We start from the raw sequence: 25,871 nt of genomic DNA, 5'->3' as shown, positions 1-25,871 counted from the left end.
GGTGTACCGGGTAATATAACAAGTAATAAAAGCATATTCAAATTCAAGTAAAAATTTTCTAAGCGTCGCATACATAAGCAAAACATATTACCACGTGGTGAAGTCCCTCGCTTAACTATTGCATCATCATATAAGTGACGTAGAACTATTTTTATCAGATGTTTATCACCCTGGCACAGGTGAAGATGCACTCAAATTATTTGCAGTCTGGACTCGATATGTCGGCTTTGATATGATAGATTAAGATAGTGATCTTTTAGCAATTTGCATAATCTCGATTCAAATGTTGGGTATTTCCCACATTCACTGTCAAGTCTTATCTGAAAGAGGTAAAAAACCTAACTTCCGTATCAAAATCTCAAATCTGCAACTAGTTACCTTTTGGACTACACATAAACAGCGTGAACACTGGATAACAGTATACAATTATTTCAAGCCTACTCGGAAAACAGTCAAAACTATTGTTCCGAGGTAGGCCGAGGACAATAGTTTCCCGGATCTTCGCCACTACTGATAGTCTTGAGTGTTCCTCTAGTAGGCAACAAAATTGTTTTATTACCTAAGCTGCTAATCGGGCAATAGTTTGTCATGTGATCGGAAACAGTTCTTCACGTGATCGGGAAATAGTAAGTCACGTGATGGACTGTTTCAACCCCTGTTCATTGTGTGTATCTTTTCTGTTTATTATAGTTGAAAAAACAGAAAAAAATATGTAATATCAATTTATCTAGTAGATTAGGTAATAATAGTAAATAACAACAAAATATTATGACATTTTCCTGCAATACAACTATAGACATGTACGTCAGGACGTACTTTATTATTGTGATATTATATAGCTTGAAGTGCACTAAGGTACATTTTACGATTTTTGTTAAACTTTACTTGAGGCATCTTAATCCCACTGCGTGATTAATCTCATAACTGCTATAAGGAAAACAGCATAAAGAGATGGAAAAGCACGGACCCCTGGATATACCAGAGGTTGGACCAGATGCCTAGGAGGAGTAAGTATCCCTTGTCGACCGGTCACACCCGCTGTGAACCATATATCTTGATCAGATAAAATGAATAATCCATAGTCTGAATCAATGATCCACGGACGACCTAATTATTGGTATGAAAACTATATTAGGAATTATACATTTGTGTATACATGTACAAGACACTATCAGTGATGCTGCAATGTTTTTTTTTCTGTTTCAAAAGAAAACTTTTTCTCTTTTAGTCGATTCCGTATGGTGAAAGATTTCCCTGCAATACGGCAAAAGTAGAAGAAAACAAGCTGAAAAACAGATTTAAAACAACCTTCCCATGTAAATTGAAGAATTTTCTGAACATATGTTATACACTATTTAGACCAGTTTAAATAGACCAGAGTTTACATGTTGATATATACCATTTCAATGTATTTATTTTTTAGATGATCATTCGAGAATCGTATTGGAAAGTGGTGACGGGTTCACTTCAGATTACATAAACGCAAATTACATTGAGGTATTTACTAGAGACGGGGAGAGAGAGAGAGATAGAGAGAGAGAGAGAGATTAATTTATTAAATTGTTCGATGTATTCATTTGTAGAACATGGATGGTAGACGTGAATACATTGCCTCTCAAGGTGAGACTTGCTCTCATATTCAAAGGATTTCTGAACAGTGAAATGTTAATGTTTTAGCCTCACATGGTCAGTTGTTCATTAGTAAACTATCTGAACACATTGAAAACTAACATTGGAATATACATTGCCACAAAACGCGATATCTTATGCTAGGATTATCAGCACTGCTAAACAAATAGTATGTTATTGTATGTAGGTCCAAGAGAAAACACTTTGGTAGACCACTGGCGGATGATCTGGCAGGAACATATTCAATATATCGTCATGTTGACCAACCTCATAGAGGGACCCAAGGTTTGCAGATAAGATCCTCACATTGCTAGTAGTTTAACTCTTCAAAATATAATCCTGGCCATAATATGTACACCCGCTCACCGTATAGATAACCATTGCTAGACCACACTGACAGGAGAATGGAAACTTGTTAAACATTTCAACAGTAATGATTTATTTTGGTGACTGCTCATGTACATCAAATAAAGTAGCAGTTAAACAACACTTGCTACACACAATTTCGCACCCAATATGATAGAATTGAAAATTGAATGTAAGTTTTCTATAAGTAAGATGATTGCTATTTACTATTTAGAATATAATTCATTCCCATGATTTCTCAGTTAAGTCCAAACTATATGCCAACGTTGTGTAGAGTTATATGGGGAGTAATGATATATTAGAACTTATTTTTTCTCTAGGAATTTGATATTTGTTCTTTTTACAACCACTTTAAGCCAAACAAATGTGTATCAGTCCATGTATCCGTTTATTCTTGTTTGTATTAATTGTTTTAATACACTATTGGATATTGTGATTTCAGAACAAAGGAGTTTTTGCCCTTTGAATGTCAATGAGAGAAATCGGGAAAGTAATATCCACTCATCTCCTATCAAATTAGGAGGCTTTAGAATATGTCAGTAGTGTACACCTGAGAACTTTCTATTCATTTATTTATTCACATGGTACACGTGCGATCTTTTATGTAAAGGTGAAGTGTCATCAGTACTGGCCAAGTGAAGGGCATGAACTCGATGTCAATCCATTTTCCGTCACGTTGCTGGAAGAGAAAGCGTATGCATATTATGTTATCAGGAAGATGACAGTGCGCAAGAAGAGGGTATGTATTATATTTATTTATAATTATATTTCGATTGATTTTTCGTTTGTATGTAAATTTTAGCTTACGCTGAAATATTGATAACTTGTCTAGGTCACAGGGTCAAGGACGGTTGTACAATTTCACTACACAAGATGGCCGGATCACGGGACACCTAATCCTTTGAATCTGGTCGTTTTCCACCGTCACTTTCGACACAAAACCAAACCTTCTCAAGATCCCATTCTTGTACATTGCAGGTAAAAAAAAAAACAACAATCGTAGTTGGTAGAGGATTTTGGCGTACATGTACCGCATTTACATATATTTCTCATGTGTACTTTTGATATCTCCAACTTCATAATTTCTAACTTTAATGAAACTCAAGTATTTCAGTACCATCCTAAATTTGTAAACTTAATAATATGTTGAATTTTTATACATCATTATCATGTACAGTCCTTTAGAATTCAATATACATTAATTTATGGGATTGATCACTGTTCGTTATCTACACCTTGCATGTATACTATTTGTATTGATTTGTACACTTTATACGAAACTTTCATAAGAACATTAACTTTGATTTTTGATGTATATGTCTTGTTGTTATAGTGCAGGGATTGGTCGAACCGGGACGTTCATTGCACTTGATGTTCTGTCCAGATACGGGGATGTCCACCACAGGGTCAATGTAGTGGAGTTTGTCAAGGCAATGCGGAAAGACAGGATGACTATGATTCAAAACGCTGTACGTATTACTTCTAAGAGTTTATATTTAGGTGTAGGTGATTTGATTTGTGCCATAGGACATGATATTAAACCTTCAGCAACGAATTATGATTTGATCATACACATGTATAAAGCAAGAAACTATTATTTGTAAATAACAGTTTTTATATAGACTTTCACATTTTCACATTACAACCGTCTACGGTAGAGTAGTAGATATAGTGCTCCTTTTGCAACTTGGAGGTTCTAAGCTAGATGGGCGTTGCATCAAACTTAATAAGTCAACATAGATATTGACTGTTTCTTCGTCCAGCCCGAAATATTAGACGTGAAAATCACAGATATCTTCAACACACAAGTCCAATGTTGGTACAATCAATAACCCTCCATACTACGATCTAAAGCACCATACATACACATAGAACAAACTTTGTATCACGTCATCAACAGCAGGTGACGTATGTTTATCAGTGACGAAAAAGAACATGCAAACCAAACAGGACACATTTGCATTTTACACTGATTATTATGTAACTTTTTGAACATTACATTTTCCGATTTGTTTTTACATATTAATCTAACACGACGTATAGCAAATAGTATTGAGTATTTAATAGCTATTGTAGCATTTAAAATAAACTTTGCTTGTCATTAAATCTACTAGCTTATTTGGTTGTCGGTAAGTATAATCTGTGAAGAAATCAAATATAAAAATATATGTGCAATGTTTTGAGCATAACTTGAAGTATTGCTACGACCAGTACGTTTGAACTTTTCAAAGGACCAGTTGCACGAAGTTACTTAAGTTTAACAAACAGCTACCTTCAAGTTAACACTATGTAGATGTTTCAAGTATATAGCACGTTAACTGTTAGTTAAAATTAGGAAAACTTTGTGAAACTGGGTTCAGAACCTGGTAATTTTCTTATACGACCAGTACGTTTGAAATATCTATAGGACTAGTACGTTTTGACTATTTATAGGACCAGCACGTGTGGACTATTTATAGGACCATTACGTTTTCCTGTACAACGCTTTGTACGAATATTTTAAAAGAAAAGGGAAGTTCGTCAACAAGAGTGACTAAGAACTCCCTGAACAAGGTTATCTCAGCATGACCCAGGATGTTGACAAATTAGATCATCGCCTAGAAAATCTTTGGAACGCTCTCTTTTTGTCGTACTTTTTCTTAACATTCCCGATAAATACGAGTAAACAAATTAACATGGCGGTTGTCAAAGTTTCTTCGCCGAGCAGCCGAAGGGTAATGTTTTACCAAATACAGTCCATAACACTGTCATGAAATCCTTATGATTATAACTTCTTTGCATAAATTCCGGTTGTTGAGGCTTCAATTGCATGTTTAGTGAATCCTTCCCAAAGGGTGCAACCATTTTTAAACGCCGAACGAAAATCATATAACATACTCTTTCTCATTGATTGATCCTTGACGTAAATGGTTAATTTTCATTGGTTAATATATTTCGAGCAAAGGTCATGCTGAGATAACCTCGTACGTTTGAACCATTTATAGGACCAGGATATCTGAATTATTTTATAAGATCCGTACGTTTGATCTATTGATAGGACCAGTACGTTTTCCTGTACCACGCTTTGTATGAATACTTCAGAAGACAAGGGAAGTTCGTCAACAAGAGTGAATTTATGACGTCATATGCAGACCTGGATAAACCGGAAGCAAAGAAAAAAATCACGAATGAGTTCAATGTAGGCAGTAACTTACTTTTAGGATAGCACTTTATCATATTTAATACACCATGTTTCGTATTAGAATTTAATTTACGTTTTATTAATTCCGGTAACATTGACTAGCTGTAATCAAGGTATGTGCCATTGAAAGATGACATAAGCAGGATCATGTAGGTATTCAACACAGCAAGTATTACTATAAATCAAAACCAACAAAGATATAATTTAAGATATTGTAACAGGACATGACTTCAGTACAGATTTCCGGTCAATGTAAGTCCACGAAGAATGAAAAGGTGAAGATTACGAACAATGATTAATCTCTGTACACCCACAAGGAATACAAAATAAAGAGTTGGACAAAGACATATATCTGGACATACCAGATATGGGATCAGGTGTCTAGGAGGAATAAACATCCCATGTCGACCGGTCACAAACCACCGTGAGCCCCATACATGTATATCGCGATTCAGTAAACGGAATCCGTTGTCAAACTCTAATTGCAAAGGACAGACTACATTGTCATAAAGCATGTCAGATGGGTAAAGGGATGGATGATTGCACGAGCAAAATCTTCATCGTTATCTGAAACTGTTTTCTCTAATTCACAAGGTATGTTTTTAATTATGGAATGCATTTTTACGTTGGTCTTTGAAGGCGCTGAAAAGCTTACAACCTCAATATGGTGGGGACGATTTCAAAACGGGACAAAAGTTCCTGAAGCTAAATTGGACAAAATCTGTTTTACCAGGTAAATGATTACTTTACTACCTGAATTAAATCAAGTATAACCAAGTCATTTGCTTATGGGAAATGCTGTTTAGTTTAAGACAATATTTGATTGATTGTACATTATATACGTTGTTGCAATATTTTGTTTCTAGTTGAGCAATACCTGGTTTATTTATCATCCAATGTGAAGGGACGAGAACTCTACTACAACGCGGTGTATGTGTCGGTAAGCATTCCTATACACAGTATATACTTTATCTATGTTAAAAGATCGATATGCATGTACATGCATTGTCATCTGATAAACGATGAATACTAGTATACTAATTATTTGCAGTATACAATACTTTAAATATGAAATTTACATTCAGTCCTTTACCCAAGCCGAGGAGTTTATTTCTGCGCAGTATCCGGTACCAGGCGCTTCCATTGATCTTATACGCCTCCTGGTGGATCAGAAGTCGCCAATACTTATTTCGTTAAACCCATTATCTGATGTGAAGGAGGTAGACAACTTATAAAAATCAATTATTTTCAACGAATTACTGATGGTGTGAAACATAGTTACACATTTATTATATTTTAAACAGATAGAAAACTGGGTTGACGGGGAAAACTCCAGAATTGATTTGGTTCAATATGAAATCACGAGAAGTACACAGACAATGCTATCAGAAGAACTACGCACAGCCAGCATCAAAATCAAGAGGAAAGATGTGAGTCTCGTTTAAAGAAACAGAAACATGTACATAAAAAATAAGTGAAGTAATTGTGGATTGAAATTGATGGGTGGTTAAAGCGTGATATAATCATTAAGAAAACGGTTTGAAGTTTTTAAATTAATTGATGTATTTATCATCGGGCATTTGTAATACGCTCAAATTTATATTTTCATACCGCATAACAGCAATTAGTATATCCGGAGACATTTACAATACCTACGATTTAAACATGAACGAAGCATATCGATTTTTCTACATATTGAAATAGCCTGGTACACAATTTATAAGATGGGAGTACTTTCGTTTCTATTGTTTTCGTTAAATATTGTTTTACGTCCCATTCCGTCTAGTCTAAGTGACCCAGCGTTCGCTTTGTGACATTCTTATAGGTTCGAAACCTGTTCATAGCATATCTTCATTAAGAATGAAAAGGTAAAAAAAGACAGATAGTTTCTGCTCCTTAGCCAACGACTCTACATCTATATGTGGGAGTCACGAGGCTTTCGGAGGAGACCTTAAATACCGAGGTTCTGTTAGACACTGGTACATTAAAGAACCACCACCGCTGTGATTATGTATAGGTATAAAATGGTTCTTCGCCATCATCTGGTGATTACTAATGATTAAGAGTTGGAGAGGGAAAATGTTTAATCTTAATAAGCAACCATAGTTAGCAATATGACTAACGATTTATTTTGTGGTTTACCCATGGGTCCGTGTTTGTCCAACTCTTTATTTTGTATTCGTTGTAGGAGTTCTGAGATTGATCACTGTTCGTTATCTTCACCTTTCATTATGTTTTTATATTTATAGAGTGGAGAAGTACACACGGTTCAGATATTTGAATGTCTGAGTTGGAGTTCCAGTGAGATCCTACCAAATGAACACGCGACATTAACGAACCTGATAAAGCATTTAAGTCTGGATCGAAAATCCCACCCAGAGGGCCCTATAACTGTTGTCTCAAAGTATGTAATGATAACCATATATTAGCATGATTTAAGTTATGTGTGTACAGGTACCTAAGCCTATAATGGCAGCATCTTATGTTCCAGTAATCGGAAATTAGGGGGGGGGGGGTATGATTTTTGGTCTGTAAGCTTGTCCGTTTGTCTGCAAAAATGTAATCCTGGTCATAACTCTGAATGGATGGTGATATGACTATCGTATTTCACATGAGTACTCCTGCTGACAATACTTTTTAGGTAGCAAAATGTTTGACCTCATGGCATTGCATTTGGAGGGAGGTGACATACTTTTAATTTCTTCTTCTTCTTCTTCTTCTTCAATAATTCAGATGTGTATTCCTTGTGACAAGAAATTTCGTTTCTTATCAACATTTTCACCTCATGACCTTGGGATTGGGCTATACGGGGGTATAGTGTCTTCCAAACACATCTTGGCTTTGTACTGTACGTGTAAGAACCATGTATACAGCGATTCATGATTATGTTTTGAAATTATGTTTCCTAATACGGAAGTATCCTAAATGCATCCCCAGTTTTAGTATGGTCCTTACATATACAAAATACTGTTTGACCATAAAAATGACATAAACTATGTCATTTTGTGTTTGCATTTTGTATGAGTGGTCTAAGTGAACGTTGCCGGAATTCTAACACATGCTGCTTTAACTGCTAGTAAATGTTGAACTGGTTTCCTGATAATTCTACTTTTTACTAATTCATATATAAGGCACATGTACTGTATGATAACTCGTGTTTTTGTTATCATTGAAACTCGGCTTTGATTGCCGAGAAAACATTTATGTTGTTTTCCTTTTCAGGGACGGTGCTACATGTTGTGGGGTATTTCTAGCGGTTTATAACGCGGTAGAACAGATACTGCAGGACGAGGAGGCGGATATTTTCACCATAGTGCAACAACTGCAATGTCGCAGACCGGAAATGATATCCAGGAAGGTAGAGTTCAATACAATTTACTTTATCTATAACCAGGAAGTACAATTAGATATACTTTACTTTATCTATAACCGGGGAGTTACAGTGGAATACAATTTACTTTATCTATGAACATGAAGGTACAACTCAATACAAATTACTTTATCTACAAACAGGAAGTACAGCTAAATATAATACGCCGATTTCGAGATACGTCCGAGTTATTTCCCTTTGGAGAACTATCGTACATAGTAAGGCGCGAACGAATTTGTTTACTCGCGGGAGTGGGACAGATATTCATCATAGCGTAAGTTAATGTATTCAGTAAGTTTCTCATACGCTGTTTGATAACCCGAATTCGACTGATACACAAACTAAGTAAGTGATAAGTATTTAGGGAGTAATTAAATACATAGAATTCTTATCCTATCACGTCATTTCGCTGGACATAAGTACCATATCCAAGATATTTCTTGCAAATATGACATTGTTTGTATGTTTCCTCTTCGGTAAAACATTTCTTTCGATAGTATTTAGTATTTCCCACATTTACATATATAAAAAGAGGCCGCTTTTAATACATTTCATCGTCTTCCTCGTTGGCTGCATATCCACTCTGTCCCACTTAGGCATTCAAAGTTCCACTAAATGCACCTCCTATACAGAAGAGTTCGTATCTCGAAATTGGCGTATTTACTTTAACTATAACCAGGATTATAAAAATAAAATCATGTTTGAAGATAAGATGATATTACAGACACGCATGAAACCAATACTCTACATGATTTTAAGGTATTATTCTGCATTATCTCGTCTTCATTTCAGGAAGAATACGAGTTCTGCTTCCGGTCAGTTTGGTACTATTTTAGCTCGGACAACGTGTATGCCAATACCTAATGAAGGATAGGCTTGATTTATTAGATTGATGCATGACGTCATTGTTTCCTCGCTGTGATTATGTGTATTATGATATTTTGTTACCAGAGTTTTATATACCCGAGGAAGCATTAGAAATTATGAGGTCGAATATGCACAAGAGAAAATTGCCATTTCACCTTGAATTCGGACATGTTTTCTATCTTTCACTATGAATTGTTAATGCGTGAATGTGATACATTGTACATTCAACAGTGATTTTATTTTTGCATTTGATTTGTGTCCTTTTTATTGTTTGTTTCTTATGCGTGTTTTGTCTATTTGTTGGTGTTTTGTTTTTTGTTGAGGATTTGCGGAAAACTTTTGGCAAATGATTTCAATTTATTTGGATATTAGAGGATTTGTTGTCAGTTTTGCAATAATGTTTCTGTTTTCATATTATATTAACGTAATATATGTGTATATATAATGTAACGTATATTTGTATATTACAGGGTAATAATCCGGTTAGAATAAATCACATCTTTCATCTATATCTCTTGTTCGTTGATTAACGTAACTTATTATGTCATTAAATACTAATCAATGCAATATGGATTTTCAGCTGGTAAATTGATAGATTAATTATGTAATGCTATGGTTAATATTTGTTATGTGTTTTGATGCATTTTCGATGAGGTCCTATTGAATCTATATATGATAATTGAGGTGTACAGATATATGTGACTTTGGTAGCACTCTTCATTACGCCCGGCCTCAAGCCTTTCCATAGATGAATTTACAATTAAATATATGACTGTCCATACATGTGTGTTGTTCCATACTTTATAAATTAAACCTTTTAGATGCCGCTTCTACTACGCTTAAAACGTGGCAAATCTCGAGAGAAACGTGGTGAAGTCTTCATACGTGCAGAATGTTAGGAGTGGGATCTTCATGATTGAGTAGCTCTACGCTCTCACCACGCTAATTTTCACTGATATTAAACTGATGATAGTAACGATCGTTACTATCATCCCAAGATGGCGGAAGGAAATTCCGGAAATATATTTGTATTCTTTATTTGAGAATGACATGTAGGTAAGAAATATCATACACTAGCAACAATTACGATAAGGTGTTATTTTATCTTTTATACGGCTCAGATGAGCAGAAAATATACAGCGTATTTCGACATTTCTAACGCCTACATTTCAATCGAATGTGTCAATACAAACTCCTTCTTAAATATGATAAACTGTTTTAAAGTTAGGGACCATTTTTATTTGAATATAACAAAGCATCTTGTACGAAAACGCACCAAACTTCCTATAGAAAATAAACCTATGACGTATTGTTCCTAAAATATAAAAAAAAAAACCAAAAAAAACGGTGACAGTTAGTATATTATTATTGTGTCAAATAGTTGTACCTGTATTTTCTTTTGTAGTAACTATATAAAAACGTTTCATTTAATGGTCACGGGAACTTCATTGAATGGTCACTGAAACTTGACTTAATGTCAATGAAACTACATTGAATAATCACTGGGATTTGACTGAAAGCTTCCTGTCATTAATTCAGTCACCTCTCAGTTCACGGAAGGAAACATTTCAGCCTGTAAGTGGAAGAGGTTAAGGGGTGTGTTCATTGAGATTTAAGTACATTTAGAGGATACGAATGGAAAAACGAGTGAAGATACCACAGTTACGTTTTTTTCAAATAGTTATAGTTTCTGTCATAGAAAGAACATTTTGGCTAATCTGAAACTACTAGTTTATCCAAATTAAAGGTTCAGACGCATTTGAAAAGAGTACTTCATAGTTTGAGTCTTGCCAGTTTACACCTCACAGTGGTTCCTGATGGAAGAAAGGTATTTTGATTAGTTGATATTTTAGACATTTAGAAATGATATGAATGGCATACATTCGTTTTGTTTTCTGACTCTCCTGATATTCAGAGTTCAATGGGCAATTCTGTCAATTCAATGGAGGATAATGAGCCTTTTTTGTCTCAGGAAGTTGTTCACTCACTGGTTCTAGTGAAGTTAAAACTGTTTGAATTCTGAGAGATACTGGCACTGCCTAGATTTTATTAATAGAGAAATCAGAGAATGAGTTGCCTTTGTCTGAACATATTTTTACTTGTGAGGCGGTTTCACGACACTCAGAGAGTGTGACGCTAGGCGTCGTTAATGTTATACTACATATAATTTATCTGCATGCTATCAGATTTAATCTCTGGGCCAGTTATTCAAGGCGTTTCGGGTTGCTAAGTACATCTATAACGTTTTAACCGGTGTCAAACTTGTCCAAATCTCACGGTTTGTGACCAAATTACTTTCAATATACATATGTAACTTCAGATGATGAAGACGACGACTTATATATCCAAACTATCCTTTTACCAGATCCATGACCAGACGAAAAGTAATTCAGGATGACCATGTTCAAACCCTTAACACGACTGGTTCATCTCGGGAAATTTACCTCAGTAACACTTTTTTGTTTGACCTTGATAGTAGTTCACAGTTCACGTAAAAACAAACGGACATGTGACAGTGAATCTCCCTTGAGTACCAGTGAGTATGATGGTCCCATCCCGCAATTAGACCACGGGAAGGATACCATCAACCGAAAGCAATTACTGCCCAAACAAAGTAAGAACTCTGATATTGTCCAACTTAACAAGAGTGCGTTTCCATCAAAAGAGGCCACCAATGTCAGAGAGTGATTTTACAACAAATATGGCATCTTTTTGCGAAAATTGTGACCGCCTGATGTATCCTATATGACCTTTGGCGTATGTACTGGCCAGGGATGACAAATTGTTCTTTTTAAATGCGTATCATTTTCTTTGTCATGATGATGTCGATGCATCGGTGACCTAGTGGTTAGGCCGTCAGACGTTCGACCGAAAGGTCATGGGTTCGAGTTATGGCCGCGGCAGGACCGACGCTATGTCCTTGGAAAGTGCAGTTTACATGAATTTCCTCACTCCATCCAAGTGTAAAAGGAGTACATGGCTATAGACAGTGAAAGATATTGTTAGAATGTTAGTGCGCTAGCGTCTGTAACGGCAGCTTGCACTGTATGCCCAGGAAGCTGAGAAAGTTCTAGATTGATATAAGTTATGCCGGTGTAATAATGTATTGTAAAGCGCTTTGAGCAGCATACGCTGGAAAAGGCGCTATTTAAAACCAATCATTATTATTATTATTATGAGTACGGTGATTACAATGAATACAATGATTACGATTTACTACAACAAATGTAAAATAATAAGATTGTAAATACAAATTACTTCAGTCAAATATGATAATACATCTTAGCAATGTTAATTATGATGTAGTACATATACTTGAAAAGAGTATATTATCAATAGAATTCAATTAACGACTGTAGTTACTATCGACTGTACTTATATAAATGTGCAAAGAGCCATAACTCTTTCAACCAGAGACAAGGAAAAAAACCCATACATGTTGGACATGGAGTTATCGTCCGCAATTACACAATAATGAAACTTGTCTACTTACCGAATTGCATCCGTAAAGAATACTTACACTTAACACCCAAAGCTCATCAATAGCATTAAATATAATGAGTGTAAATACAATTCCATGTACATATACTGAAATGATAAATTTATACTGAAATCACTAAATGTGCATACCATGAAATAAATAAGTATCAACCTAATGCACTGTCAATGTATTGCTAAACATTCACCAATTTGAAAATGTTCTTCATTGAAAAATTATATTTACAAAGAACAAAGCTGAATACTAGTAAAGTACTCCCCAACTGCAGCTAACAATTCTTGCTACCTGCCATAAATTCACGGGCTCTACACATAAAAAATGTGCACGAAAACAGTGAGTAAAGTCACTGATAAATGAATTTTTTCTCACAGCGTATTCTTCAATAGTAAGTGTTCCCAGTTATACACGTACGTCGTAGGTGAATCATGGGTATTGCTCATGACACAGCGATTTCATGTCATTTAGGTATCGATGAGGTTTATAACAGGATTTGCAATAATGTTTATTAGCGCAAGTTATGAAAAGAGGTTTCTGCAATTCGTGCCATGTTTGTCAGATGGTAGGTAAACCCAATTAGAAAAGTCCGTCTGGCCCTTTCCAAACAATCCCATTCAGTCAAGTGTTGGTAGCTTGTGTAAGACCTTTGTCAAAGACTATGTTCACGCGATTTTCTGAAACTATACCTCTTAGGTACATTTATGCAAAGACCACCGTTAAGGCTTTTATCAAAATTGTTATTTCTGTAGGAGTACCTAAGGCCATTCAGACAGATTAAGGTTCACATTTTATGTCAGGTTTTTTTTTTCAAGAGGTCATACATGAGTTAAAATGTCACTGAATTTGTCGACTCCGGATGGCTTGTTACAGTACGAAATAATGTATTTTAGCATATAAGATGAACATGTCCGAATAATGCGTGTATTCTTTGACACTTTGGCTATACCAAACGTAACAGTGAACCTTGTACAGAGTGACTTTTGCCATGCTACTTTATTCTTATATCTTAGGTAAAAAGTACCTCAAGGTTATGCCACAACTACTTTGGTGGAAGATATCACAAAGTTCACGTTCCCAACAAGAAAGAGTTAAAGATATATTTATACACGATTTGTATTCACAGAAACAAAACTCTTAAATAGTTGGTCCACTTACCAACTTATTGCCAAGGAGGGTTAAGTTTGAATGGACACATGGACTGGACGAATCATTTTGTAATATTAAATTTGTTCATATGAGTAGTTCCTCTTTTTCAACCACAGGTTTTTCAAAGCATTTTAAGGTTACTGTTGATGCTAATGATTAGGAATCGGAATTATCTTGCTTAAAGAAACATAGTGACAATGTAGATAGAGTTTCTTTTTTTTCGAAAAAACTTACAAACTGTCAATTGTCAACGACATTATTCTACCATTGAAAAGAGCGTTTCCTTTGTCGTTAACTTTACAACATTTTGATATAGATTTCAATCTTACTGTACATCCAGTTCTTGTTTGCTCGGATCACAACCCCTTCAATTTTTGCATGAAATGTCAAACGAGAATCAAAGACTTACAATATGGAATTTAGTGTTAGAAGAGTATAGTATTGATAATAAATATATCAACGGCAAAGACAACATTATAGTGGATGCTCTGTCAAGAGTATCACAAATGTATTGTATCTCAGTTTAATTTTGATATTACCACCATGTCAAGCACATGTGTATATAAATTCAGGTCTTCAATTGTGAAGAATCAAGTTTCCATTGCCATTTAAACTTTATTAAGGGGGAAGATGTGTAATACATTTGTAATTGAATGAGACGTGGATAAGTTACAAGAAGATCTATTTTTAGAACGATGTTTATCCGATGATGTAATGTTAGATTGCCTTTATTGTGTATTCATGAAGACAATTCTGTAAACATTTGTATTAGTATAAATGAGCCGAAAATTATGTGGTAATAAGCATTCTATACAAATATTAATTATCTATGTGGACTAATTAACGAGTGGTCTGTGACAGTGGTATTAAACAGCTGATTTGCAACAACTGAATATGCTCGTTATGAAGCAAATAGTGGATACTGTTTTTGTGAGTTCTATTGTAAGTTAGTATTTTTCCATTGATGTGATTTTTAGTACATGATTGTCAATAAATTGGTAAATCAATGAAATTTTTGTGATATCTGCTTTTTACGAAACGGTTTATTCCAGATCCATAACAAATATACAATATATACAAAAAGAAAAACAAATAGTAACATAAGAAAAACAAGCCAGAAGTAAACCAAATACACACATATATAGAAGTGGATCTCGAATTCTGAATAAAAAAAGTAGCTAGCTTAATTGGAACATCGTTCTAACAAATGTGCCAAGAAAGCATTTTTACGGCGAAGATTTATTTATGACAAGTTTCTAAACTTTCAAGTAAATACGAGATTGCAGATTGGTTTTTATTGTAATAATTTTGAACATGACGACCACTTTTAACCAAGTTTTGCCCTGGATCAAATATGGTAATAGGTATATAAAACAATATGAACATTTTAATTTGATTTTGACCAAAGGTAGTATATTTCAAGAATTATTTGATTACTTGGACGAAGTCTCTATACCTACAATGTACTCAATGTAAACTCGGTGAATTTTGTACTTTTAAATTAGAGGAGCTATTGACATTTGGATGTAATTTGTGTGTAATTTGCAATTGAGTTCACACATGCATAAACTAAGATTACATAACAAAATATTGGTAACATTTTGTATTAAAAAACATACTTACATCGGCGAAAATGTCAATCAGTGTACTATAGTTCTTTGATCGAATTACTTATCTTTGTATTATTTCATTGGATTATCTCTATAAATATTATCTTTGCTTTGCTTATTTATTTTATTTTATTATTGTTGAGAATCTTGTTTAAAGTCAATATTTCGCAAATTTGGTTGTCGTTATAATGATTTGATTTACCAATAAAACCTCTTACTGGGTAAAATACCGTCTTACATAATGTACAAAGAACATGACCCACAATATGCCATTTTTGGCCTACCAAATTTGGAAAAATTAAAGAACACTTCAGAATAAATCAAAGATGATATTTTTTATCCATAACATGAGCCAAGTTGTATTGCGCAACCGTTTCCTCACACCGGATGTTTAAAGCACTCAAGTAAATGCCCAAACCTACCGCGGTTTGACGTTTTCCGGGAAAATCGCATAAATTTGCCAACTTCAATCTATAAATTCACATGGGCCGCATTACTCACGACTCAATTTTGTACACTAAAATTAAAATGCAAAGTTAGATTAACACTTTCCATTAAAAAAATTAACTCGTAATCAATGCGGCCACGTCGAAAAAAAAATAATAAAACAAAATTTGCGACGTCAAAAGTGTCGTCTGGAAACGTCAAATTCCACAGAAGAAGTCATACATCTAACGCAGTTGATACGACTTAAAAAGAAAAATCAAAGAGGTGAGTTTTCATGTTGTTAATATTTATTAAATATATAAAAATCAATATCTAAGCGAGTAAATATGATAGTCATGTATTGGTTTACATGGTAAAAAGGTACATTTTGTACAAGGGGAGGGGGTGTAAGACCTATCGTGTAAACTTACCTGTATGTTGCATGTAATATATGATATATGTATGCTTGTTCGTTTGATTCCGATGTCCGTTCCGGTGGTTTTAAATGTACCGATTTCCTTACCTTTTGTTACATAAATTCTATTGTTTGAAACAGAATAAATGTCCGAATCAAACGTACAGTACAAACCTATACGGTATAGCCCGGCCTATACCCCAGTGTACATTTCAATTAGGCCTACATAGGCCCAGCATGTATGCAGTATTACGCAGAGATGTGCGATATATTTACAGACAGCATGTTCTATATTGTATGAATTTGTCCATCGGTTGACACAATTTTACAAATCTTGTACTTTTATACAGTTCTCAGTTTCAATACGATATGAAGTCTGCCAACCGTAACTGTAAAGTTATTACAACGTCATAAATTAACAAAAGTCCGCATATTGCTGGGATTACGGCAAAATTGACACACGACTGTTAGCTTTATCTATTTTATATTAGTGCTTCAGAAATTTAACCGTACGATATTCATGTATACAGCTGAAAAACCCGGCAAATTTTTTTTTTTGTATTTGAACTATTTAAGTCTGTAAATTCATAAGTCCCTTGTATATGCTTTGGTTAAAACCTATAAGAACACACAAAAAGATTGTTTTTAATTAAATCAGTCACTTTAAATACATATCAAAATATATCTTGTTGAATAATATTTAACATAACTTGCGTTGAAATGTAGAGCATTCACATATAGTTGTTTACTTTTTTCGATTGAAGGGCAATAACTCTAAAAGGAAAAACTGACTGGTGGTGGATCCAAGTTTCTTTTTCGTTTCGTTATATATTATATATATATCAAACGTTTTAAATGATTTTTTAATATTTATTTTGTGCTATAGACAAGATTAATGTTGAAAAGATATGTTATAAATGTTCAAACAAAATTAAATTTAAAAAAAAGGTGAAACAGCAAAATTTAGCAACCCCCCCCCCCCCTCACAGGAAAATGAATCACAACACAATTCTATTGATCATTTTCCTATTATCTATATTATTTCATTTATGGAGATGTGGTATTTTTGCAGCAGTTTTCCTTTAGGATTAGGAAAAGATTTATTTTTTCTTTAAATAAGGGAATGTTAAATTAATACATCGTTGTAAACCCCATACCCCCTCTATATTTCCCACTGACATAATCAACAAAACATTTGAAGATACACATTTTCAGTTAGTAAAAAAAAAATGTCAAAGGTTTTAAATACAAATTAATTGATTTAGAATTAGATTTTAGGAAAATAACCTATCAATAAGTTTTAACATGAAGACAAGATTTTCATCCAACCAAAATTGTATTTCAATTATTTGAAATAAATATTTCAGATATGCCAGGGAGTGGCCCCAAACATTTCCTCTGTTTCAACTGTCCACGGAGAGTAAAATCAAAACACAGGTTCAGGATTTCAGATAAATATAGGACAGTGATCACCACCCTCACAGGGAGGAGACCTTCTGAGCATGATTGTTTGTGCAATAGATGCCAGTGTATGTGTTACTCCCGTATTAAACAGAAGAAGATTAAGCCGGTTAGGACACAGGTTCAAGACAGTCCAGCACCATCATCAGCAGTAGCAGCTATTCTAATTAGTCCTCCTTCTGTATCACTCCCATTCCCATGCTGTATCTGTAAGCGACCAGGTCCAAAGCTAGTTGTAGTACCCTTAGGAGTAAGACATCAAATCTTCATTTCTAAAGAGGTTATCATTCCTGCCGGGGCTCGCTGCTGTCCAAAGCATCTACAACAAGACATAAAAGAACTTGAACCTATTGCTGACAACACCATGTTCAACAAAACAGGAGTGGCAAAATTAATCAAGTTTTTGAGATCTGAAGTTTTGAAAAAAGAAAAAATTAGGTTGGATTTTGACAGCAGTGTAAGTCTAACGGACAGTGAGTACCAGAATCTCCTAGGAATCCCTAAAGCTGCGTTTGAGGACTTGCTGACATATGTTGAGGGAAAAGTCAAGGTAACTCCAGTGAGAACTGTCAGAACGAGTTTGGCCATTTTCCTGATGAAGCTCAGGGGTGGAAAATCCAACTGTATCCTCTCAACATTGTTTAGGATATCCAAATCCAGCATTTACAGAGCAGTAAAGACAATTCGCACAGCATTAATGAATGGTGGATTTGTCACTGGGAATCTTGGTTTTGGCCATGTGACAAGAGAGAAGATAATTCAAGAACACACTCGACTTTTAGCCCAATCCATATTTGGTGATGCATTGTCCCAACAGGCAATACTTGTCCTTGATGGAACTTACATTTATATCAATAAAAGCGGAAATTTTAAGTTTCAACGACAGTCTTTTAGCCTTCACAAAGGGAGACCACTTGTGAAGCCAATGATTATTGTATCGACGACAGGCTACTTCATTTCTGTTTTGGGCCCCTACTTAGCTCGCAACAATGACGCTACCATTTTGAACCATATAATGCGCAGCAATATCGAGGACATACGGAGCTGGGTCAACGAGAATGATATCTTTGTGGTTGACCGTGGATTTAGGGATTCTTTGGATTACCTCCAAGAGATGGGAATTTGTGCCAAAATGCCTACATTCTTAAGAAAAGGAGAAAAGCAAATGTCAACTGAAAATGCTAACACCAGTCGATTAGTGAGTAAGGTAATGCCAGATAAAATACTTTTCAGTTTACATATTTGTTAAAATTTTAATTCATTTAAAGATTTTTTAAAAATCCTCAAAAATGTATTGATTTCTAAGACTATCTGAAACTTTTCTATACTTACACAGATTCGATGGGTTGTGGAGTCAGCAAATGCTAGGATTAAACAATGGCGGTATTTAGGGCACATCCTACCATCAAGTCAAATACCTTACATCGGTGATTTTGTGAGGATTGCATGTGCCATATGCAACAGGTTAGCAGCATTTTACAAAATTGAGTAAGAGACTAAGAATTCATGATCAGTATTGGAATTCCTAGACAAAATGAATTCAGTTCATTTTGAGAAAATGAAATATGTATAAATTCATATAGATCTATACATCAATTCATGATCACTTTAGGAATTCCTAGACAAAAAATAAATTCAGTTCATTTTGAGAAAATGAATGATGTATAAATGCATAATTATAGATCTATACATCAATTTCATAATGTTGACTATAAGAATTTCAGAATATCAATAACTATCATTAAATATATGATTGTTGCAATATCCATAATTTCCTTAATCATGAAATATCTTATAATTTTCAGGTACTTAAAACCACTTGTCTGTGGTAACACCGAGGAGGACCAAGCCCTGGGAGCTAAAATGGTGTACCTCTCCAAGCAAGTGAATTCTCTCCAGCACCATGTGGAAGAAAACAAGCTTGATCGGCGTACAGTTTGCTGGAGGGAAGTAGATGACCTGACTGACTTCCCCTGCCTGGATGAGGAACAGCTCCGACTTCTCACTTGTGGTACCTATCAGTTGCGTCTATCACCGTCATACGCTCAGGAGCATGTTGAGGGGGACTGCAACATCCAAGTTCACAGGGAGGATCCAGGTCTTCTACGCATAAAGCTACAAAGCAGGCATGTCTCATCAAGGACCTACTTATTGTGGATACAGTACGATATAGGTGAAATAAAAGCTTGGTACTGTAAGTGCAGAGCTGGTGCACGTGTTGTAGGGATGTGTTCTCATGTCGCTGCTATCCTGTGGTATCTAGGGTATGCTCGCCATCACAGGGAAGAAAGAATGGGTGTTCGAGACTGGGGGGAGTTTGTCGATGATGCCACACTAATTGATGATTCTGATAGTTCCAGCAACAGTGATGAAAGTGGACCAGAGGAGTAACATTTTCAATTTAAGTATTGTATGTAATACTGTATATGTATTATCTGTACCAATGCATTTGTATAATTCACATGATTTAAACTCAAGTAATTCTTCAGTAATTAAAAATTATGTTTGTTAATTACAAATACATCAACTCATAGCATGCACACAATGATTTTTAACATGTAGTTTTATTCCTAGAAATCTGTAGAATATGGAAACTTGTGCTAGACAATAGATTTATAACCTTTCTTTACCAGTGATGCATTTGTTGACAATGAACAGGGTATTTGATTTTAGCAGAATAAATACTTATTATATACTACTACTATTATTATTATGATACTTAACTGGTACATGAACAAACATGATTTCTAAGTGTTATTTTCTGTATAGATCTACATGGTACTTCTATTGTTGGGAAGATTCATCTAAATATTATGTAACAGGAAAATATATTTTATAAAAGCAACACCTGTAAATACAGTAATATGTGTTTTAGCAGTGTTTTGTCTGTCTTAATGTTCACTTGTAAGTTGTACATATGTATTACTCTTGATTTTGAGTCAATCCTGAGGACACTTTGATTGTTTATTATTCAAACTGTTATGAAAATATACCAATTTAGATTATTTCTCATTCTGTAGCATTTACAAGCATGTATATACACATGTAAAATGCAATATATTATAATCCAAACATTTAAAAACTACATAGATTTAGGATGTCAAAGATGTATATATATTCTATTTCAAATATGTATCTAAATCTAATTTTGTGAAATTGATTTTAAAAAAAATCTATATTAATGATTTTTAGACCACATAATTTACGTTCTGTCAGTCAAAAATGTACAGTATTGCATAAACATATAAAAATGTTGATTAAAATACGTCAGTATCTTTAGATGATTAATACGTATAGGAATATACAATTATTGATAAAGATATATACAGTAAGATTTTCTACAGTATCATTTTTCATATCGTATTTCAGAATCAAATAATAATATACTCATTTTGACCCCCTATATCAGTGTTGTGTTATTATTTACGCTATGAAATCTACATGTGCATGTAAAGAAAAAGAACATTTGATACTTACTATTAGGTGACTACAGGACTTTTCCTTTAATCAGGTTTCACAGCAAATGCTTGTTGAACGTGTAATTCCGAGTAAATTCGAATTGAACATGTTTTGACGAGACGCGGTGTCAACTTATTTCGTTACCCTTGATATCGATACTCGGTCGTTTTAATACCAAACCAAAAAAAAAAAAAAAAAAAAAACTCCACAAAAAACTATGGAATATGATATGAAACAGAATTGTTCCAATGATTCACTTCTTTCACCATGTAAATAGACTACATACTATATTTATTCTTCTTCTTATTTCAGTATTTTAAAATTCAAGTAAAAATAATCTAAAAGTAAAGTTGAACAATCACGGCTTTGAACATCATTTCCAAAATATTCCTTATTTCTATTTCCCAAATTTGGTAAAAAATGCTTATAATGATCATTGAATCAACCATTCTAGCTATTTGAGCGCATATAACTTGATATAATTAGAAATTTATAGGTTCATGTACATTGTACATGGTATTGGAGGTTTATTGTTGTGACGTGTATCCCAAAATGTTAATTTTTTAACATTAAATACCACAATATTCAACGTCATAGTAACAAAAAAATATAGAATATATGAAAAAAAGAAAAACATTTCTAGAAAGCCTATATCCCGAAGATTATTATATACGGAAATTATCAATATCCCAGGCTAGGCCATTTTTCATGGTTCGTGGGTCATGTTCTTTGAGACCCCTCTTTGTACACTGATTTTGACATCTTACTCCATTTACCTGATCAAGATATACGGGTATGGTTAACAGCGGTCGACAGGGGATGTTTACTCCTACTAGACACCACTGGTATGTCCAGATGTCTGTGTTTGCCCTACCCATAATTATGTATTCTTTATAATTATTCTAATTATGAGATTGATCCCTGTTTGTTATCTTTACCTTTTAATTTTCCACAAACCTCTGTGCATCTTTGTACATATTGTTTATATTTGACGTTAGTGTATCTAATGGTACATGTAAGAGTTTCTAAATTATTCTTTTATTTGACATTTTTGTAATGATGGAGTCAATAATATCTCCTTTCAGAAAATTTGAACAGAAAACAGGGGGCAACAGTTTCGCAAAGCTCCACAGACTCGGGTCATAAGTTTCCAGCGACTAATGCTAATGACGGGAACAGAACCCAGACAGATTATAGACTCCGTTCACACACAGCTATCGGAGAGACCATAGCATGGTTTCAAGTGGACCTTGGTAGCGAGCGCAGTTTGAAATCTGTGAAAATATACTACAGAAATGAGGGTATGTTTCTTTATTTAGAACATAACACACTTTGTCATCCAATCAGTAATAGCTAAATAATTTGTTAAGTGATGTACTCAATCGTTAATTTATTTTAATGCTGCTGACAGTGACGTCATTGTAAGTTGAATGCTTCGAATGACAAAGAAAAAAGAGTGAAAACATTTGACTGATTCCAAAGTTTTAAATCAGCCAGTAAAAAAGTGGTATATGATATCTTTTATCTTAGCTCTCCCCACACCTTCTTAATCTCTAAACTTTTACTTAATGTGCTCTAGCTATTTAACCCCTTATTTGACACTCTATATTTCACAAATCTCTTCACAACTTTTCTACTTTAATGCTTTAATTTGATAGCATATTATATAAATTAATATTACCTTACTATATGGGGAGTCCGATTTGTTTGACAGAACGAAGAGATTCCCGCGGTTATGAAATGTACTAGACGTGCAGCGGGACCTACAATAAATTGAAGTCCGTTGGATCCATGTTTATGTAGATACACCGTGACATTTACGACATAAATTTTATTGATGCCCAACTTGGAGTCACGGACCTTGATTGACCATTGCAATTTTTATTCTTTACAGACACCGGATTGCTCGGTCGCCATATTCCTACTTGGAAATAAATTTCAATTTCAGCGATTAATAGGCATATTTTTAAAATTACGGAATCAAGTTAGACATTCTTTGATGGCATTTTTTGATAAATGTTTTGAACATCATGTATGTGATATGAGTGAATCTGTACATGATACGTTACCCGGGTTGGGGTTGCGTCCTCAACCGGACACACCTGCAGTCACGCGGATTGTCCCCTCGTACTCCCAGGTAATCATCAGACAGATTTGATAACCCCTCGGGTTATTGGGGATTCATGGCAGCATGTTTTGTCCCGGGTTAAAGCCGTTATCCCAGGGAACATCCCCGGGCGGTGGGGAACCCTTTTACCACTCCGTCCTTGCCTTCCTGTTTAAGGGAGGGATGTATGGTTAAGGAATGCCTCAGGTGAGGGAGTGAAATTTACTGCCCTCAGATTCGACTCGAAGGAGAGTGACATCTTTGATTGGGATATACGTCACAGATGTGACTCCGCGGAGAATTTAATTGGATTAAATTCACTCAAGAAAGGTTTTGGACATGACACCTCAGGGTTTAGGGATTGGGAGTTATTCCTAATGTTCCGGTGAGGACTACTCTAGTCAAGGGGTGATTATGTACCCAGCTCTGGGAATCTTCCGGGATACCATTCCACGATCCCGTATCCCTACACCCCTGTGTCCAGGAGGTCGGTCCTCGTTGATGAGTCGATTATCTGGCCTTAGGCCAGCTTAATCAAGGTTTGCCACAGGGGGCTTGGGTTCAGGTTTGCCAGGCATGGACCGTACCCTCAGTTGCCTCATTTTGTGAACAAAAAACTACTTACGGGGATAGCCAGTCCCCACAGTCAAGTCAAGGTTATTATATCACATGGTCCCCAGTATCACACGCCTACCCATCCCATTTTCAAGACCCTTGGACTGGGGTAAATACCCTCATACCCAACTTTCATTACCTCATAAGCCTAGTTCACTTATGCCCGACTTCACGATGGTGACTTATCACTATCAACAGCAGAGAGCCTCCGCCTACCCTGACACTACGTTTTGTGGGTTGGGAGATGCTGTGTTTATAACACACATTCCCTGGGCAGATAACCCACGGGCTAGCCCTAGTGTATCGCACCCCTTCGAGTCCCCCCCCCCCTGTACTTTTGTGCAAGGGAGCAGACGATGCCCTCGGGTGGAAACACGCCCTGTACAATAATTTGTGGACGATAGAAAGTCTAGTTGGACGTTCTTCCTGCACAATATCGGTCGTCGGGCCTATAGCTAACAGTGGACAAGACCAGTTCTACTTTCTATTAAAGGGGACGGCGAGCGTCTACCATACCCTGTTGATGAAAACAGGTCACAACCCCCCCCCTCTCTCTCTCTCTCTCTCTCTCTCTCTCTCTCTCTCTCTCTCTCTCTCTCTCTCTCTCTCTCTCTCTCTCTCTCTCTCTCTCTCGTTGACATCTTCAGGCGGTTCGAGAAACGTTTTGGGTCATCTGCACCAGGTCAGCATGGCAGGACAAGTCATTGCGACAGTTACCAAATCGAGTCCTTACCTTGGTCACCCAGGCTATCTCGTCCCTACAGCATATACATGCCCAGCCCAAAACTGTGGAGGTGACCGTATATATGGTGGAATATAATCAGCATTCATTGCAGAACAAGTCTTCCAAGTCAAAGAAGATGATGAGGCATGTGACGCTGGCGGAGACCAACATTCCGACCAGGAGTGGCAAGATATGCGTCAAGGACTTGAGGAAATGGAGAAGGAACTCCGAGGGCGAGCATCCCTTCTTCGAAGACTTCCCTAGCCACTATCAAGTAGCAACGGGAAGTCAGCAGGCTTTTTCAAGTGCTGAGCACAGGGCCACTTTACGAGAGACTGCCCGGGTCTGTGGGGAAAACCAAAGGCAAATAGGAACCAAGGGACAGAGACAAGGCACAAGGAGCGTCCAAAACCCAGTCTACATACATTAGATCAACGGGTGCGGAGAGCAGCCAAGACCCATTGACCGTCGACCATTGAAGGGCTTACACAGGGGGAGTTCAGGATGCCGACGCCAGTATGCTCCCCGGCTAGTCTGGGAATGTTCGCATCGATCACTGATAAACACATAGGGAATAATCAGTTCGGAAGAGGTCACAGCTGTGCATCCTCTTACATGCGCCGCTCCAGAAGGAGTACACTCCAGATTCGGTTCCAGAAGGCACCAGAGGAAGACGAAGAATCTGAGGACTGAGTCATCGGGTTGCAATAGGACATATACGAGGCCTCTCCCTTGGTTGAGCCATGTGTCCAGGGTGGATTCAAGTTCCCTGAGGAAATAATGGTGCCCGAACTACCAGGATTTTGTGAAGGGGAGCATGGGAATGGAAAGGACTCCCAGGAGGATTCGTGGGACTTGTCGGATCGGAAGGACTGTCTTGTTCAGGAGGAGGAGACGGACACGGACTCGTCACCCAAGGAATGTGAGGAGCCAGCAAAGGCGCAGGAATAAGCCGCAGTCCAAGGAGAAACATTGCTGGAGGTATCTGTGGCAATGAGA

The 25,871-nt window shown here is 35.9% G+C and overlaps 2 protein-coding genes and 1 long non-coding RNA gene across 3 annotated transcripts in view; 2 read left to right on the top strand and 1 right to left on the bottom strand.

Moving 5' to 3' along the window:
* Nucleotides 1–10,194, top strand: part of LOC125656508 (receptor-type tyrosine-protein phosphatase alpha-like) — a 41,750-nt gene extending 31,556 nt beyond the window's left edge. The window contains exons 10-24 of the mRNA XM_056147219.1: nt 1,229–1,316; nt 1,424–1,497; nt 1,584–1,620; nt 1,817–1,914; nt 2,606–2,734; nt 2,828–2,973; nt 3,329–3,464; nt 5,033–5,173; nt 5,816–5,909; nt 6,043–6,116; nt 6,262–6,396; nt 6,481–6,606; nt 7,426–7,580; nt 8,399–8,534; nt 9,339–10,194. Of these exons, the coding sequence (XP_056003194.1) occupies nt 1,229–1,316; nt 1,424–1,497; nt 1,584–1,620; nt 1,817–1,914; nt 2,606–2,734; nt 2,828–2,973; nt 3,329–3,464; nt 5,033–5,173; nt 5,816–5,909; nt 6,043–6,116; nt 6,262–6,396; nt 6,481–6,606; nt 7,426–7,580; nt 8,399–8,534; nt 9,339–9,410 (1,641 nt within the window). The 3' untranslated portion in view covers nt 9,411–10,194. The remainder of the gene's footprint in view (nt 1–1,228; nt 1,317–1,423; nt 1,498–1,583; nt 1,621–1,816; nt 1,915–2,605; nt 2,735–2,827; nt 2,974–3,328; nt 3,465–5,032; nt 5,174–5,815; nt 5,910–6,042; nt 6,117–6,261; nt 6,397–6,480; nt 6,607–7,425; nt 7,581–8,398; nt 8,535–9,338) is intronic.
* A 6,941-nt stretch (nt 10,195–17,135) lies between these two features.
* Nucleotides 17,136–19,440, bottom strand: LOC130049484 (uncharacterized). The gene is made up of 3 exons (XR_008798000.1): nt 19,300–19,440; nt 18,449–19,110; nt 17,136–18,286 (listed from the first exon to the last, which is right to left on the bottom strand). It is a non-coding gene; the product is annotated as an uncharacterized LOC130049484 (long non-coding RNA).
* A 195-nt stretch (nt 19,441–19,635) lies between these two features.
* Nucleotides 19,636–21,367, top strand: LOC130049483 (uncharacterized). Its single transcript, XM_056147218.1, has one exon. The coding sequence runs from the start codon at nt 19,636–19,638 to the stop codon at nt 20,356–20,358; it is 723 nt and encodes a 240-aa protein (XP_056003193.1). The 3' UTR covers nt 20,359–21,367.
* The last annotated feature ends 4,504 nt before the right edge of the window (nt 21,368–25,871 follow it).

Source organism: Ostrea edulis, chromosome 8, assembly GCF_947568905.1.
Source record: "Ostrea edulis chromosome 8, xbOstEdul1.1, whole genome shotgun sequence".
Classification (NCBI taxonomy): Eukaryota; Metazoa; Mollusca; class Bivalvia; order Ostreida; family Ostreidae; genus Ostrea; species Ostrea edulis.
This window is presented reverse-complemented; position numbering and strand designations above follow the sequence as displayed.

What these genes read in the sequence shown, in the direction of transcription:
- LOC130049483 (XM_056147218.1), top strand. Translation starts at nt 19,636, where the DNA reads ATGCATAATTATAGATCTATACATCAATTTCATAATGTTGACTATAAG.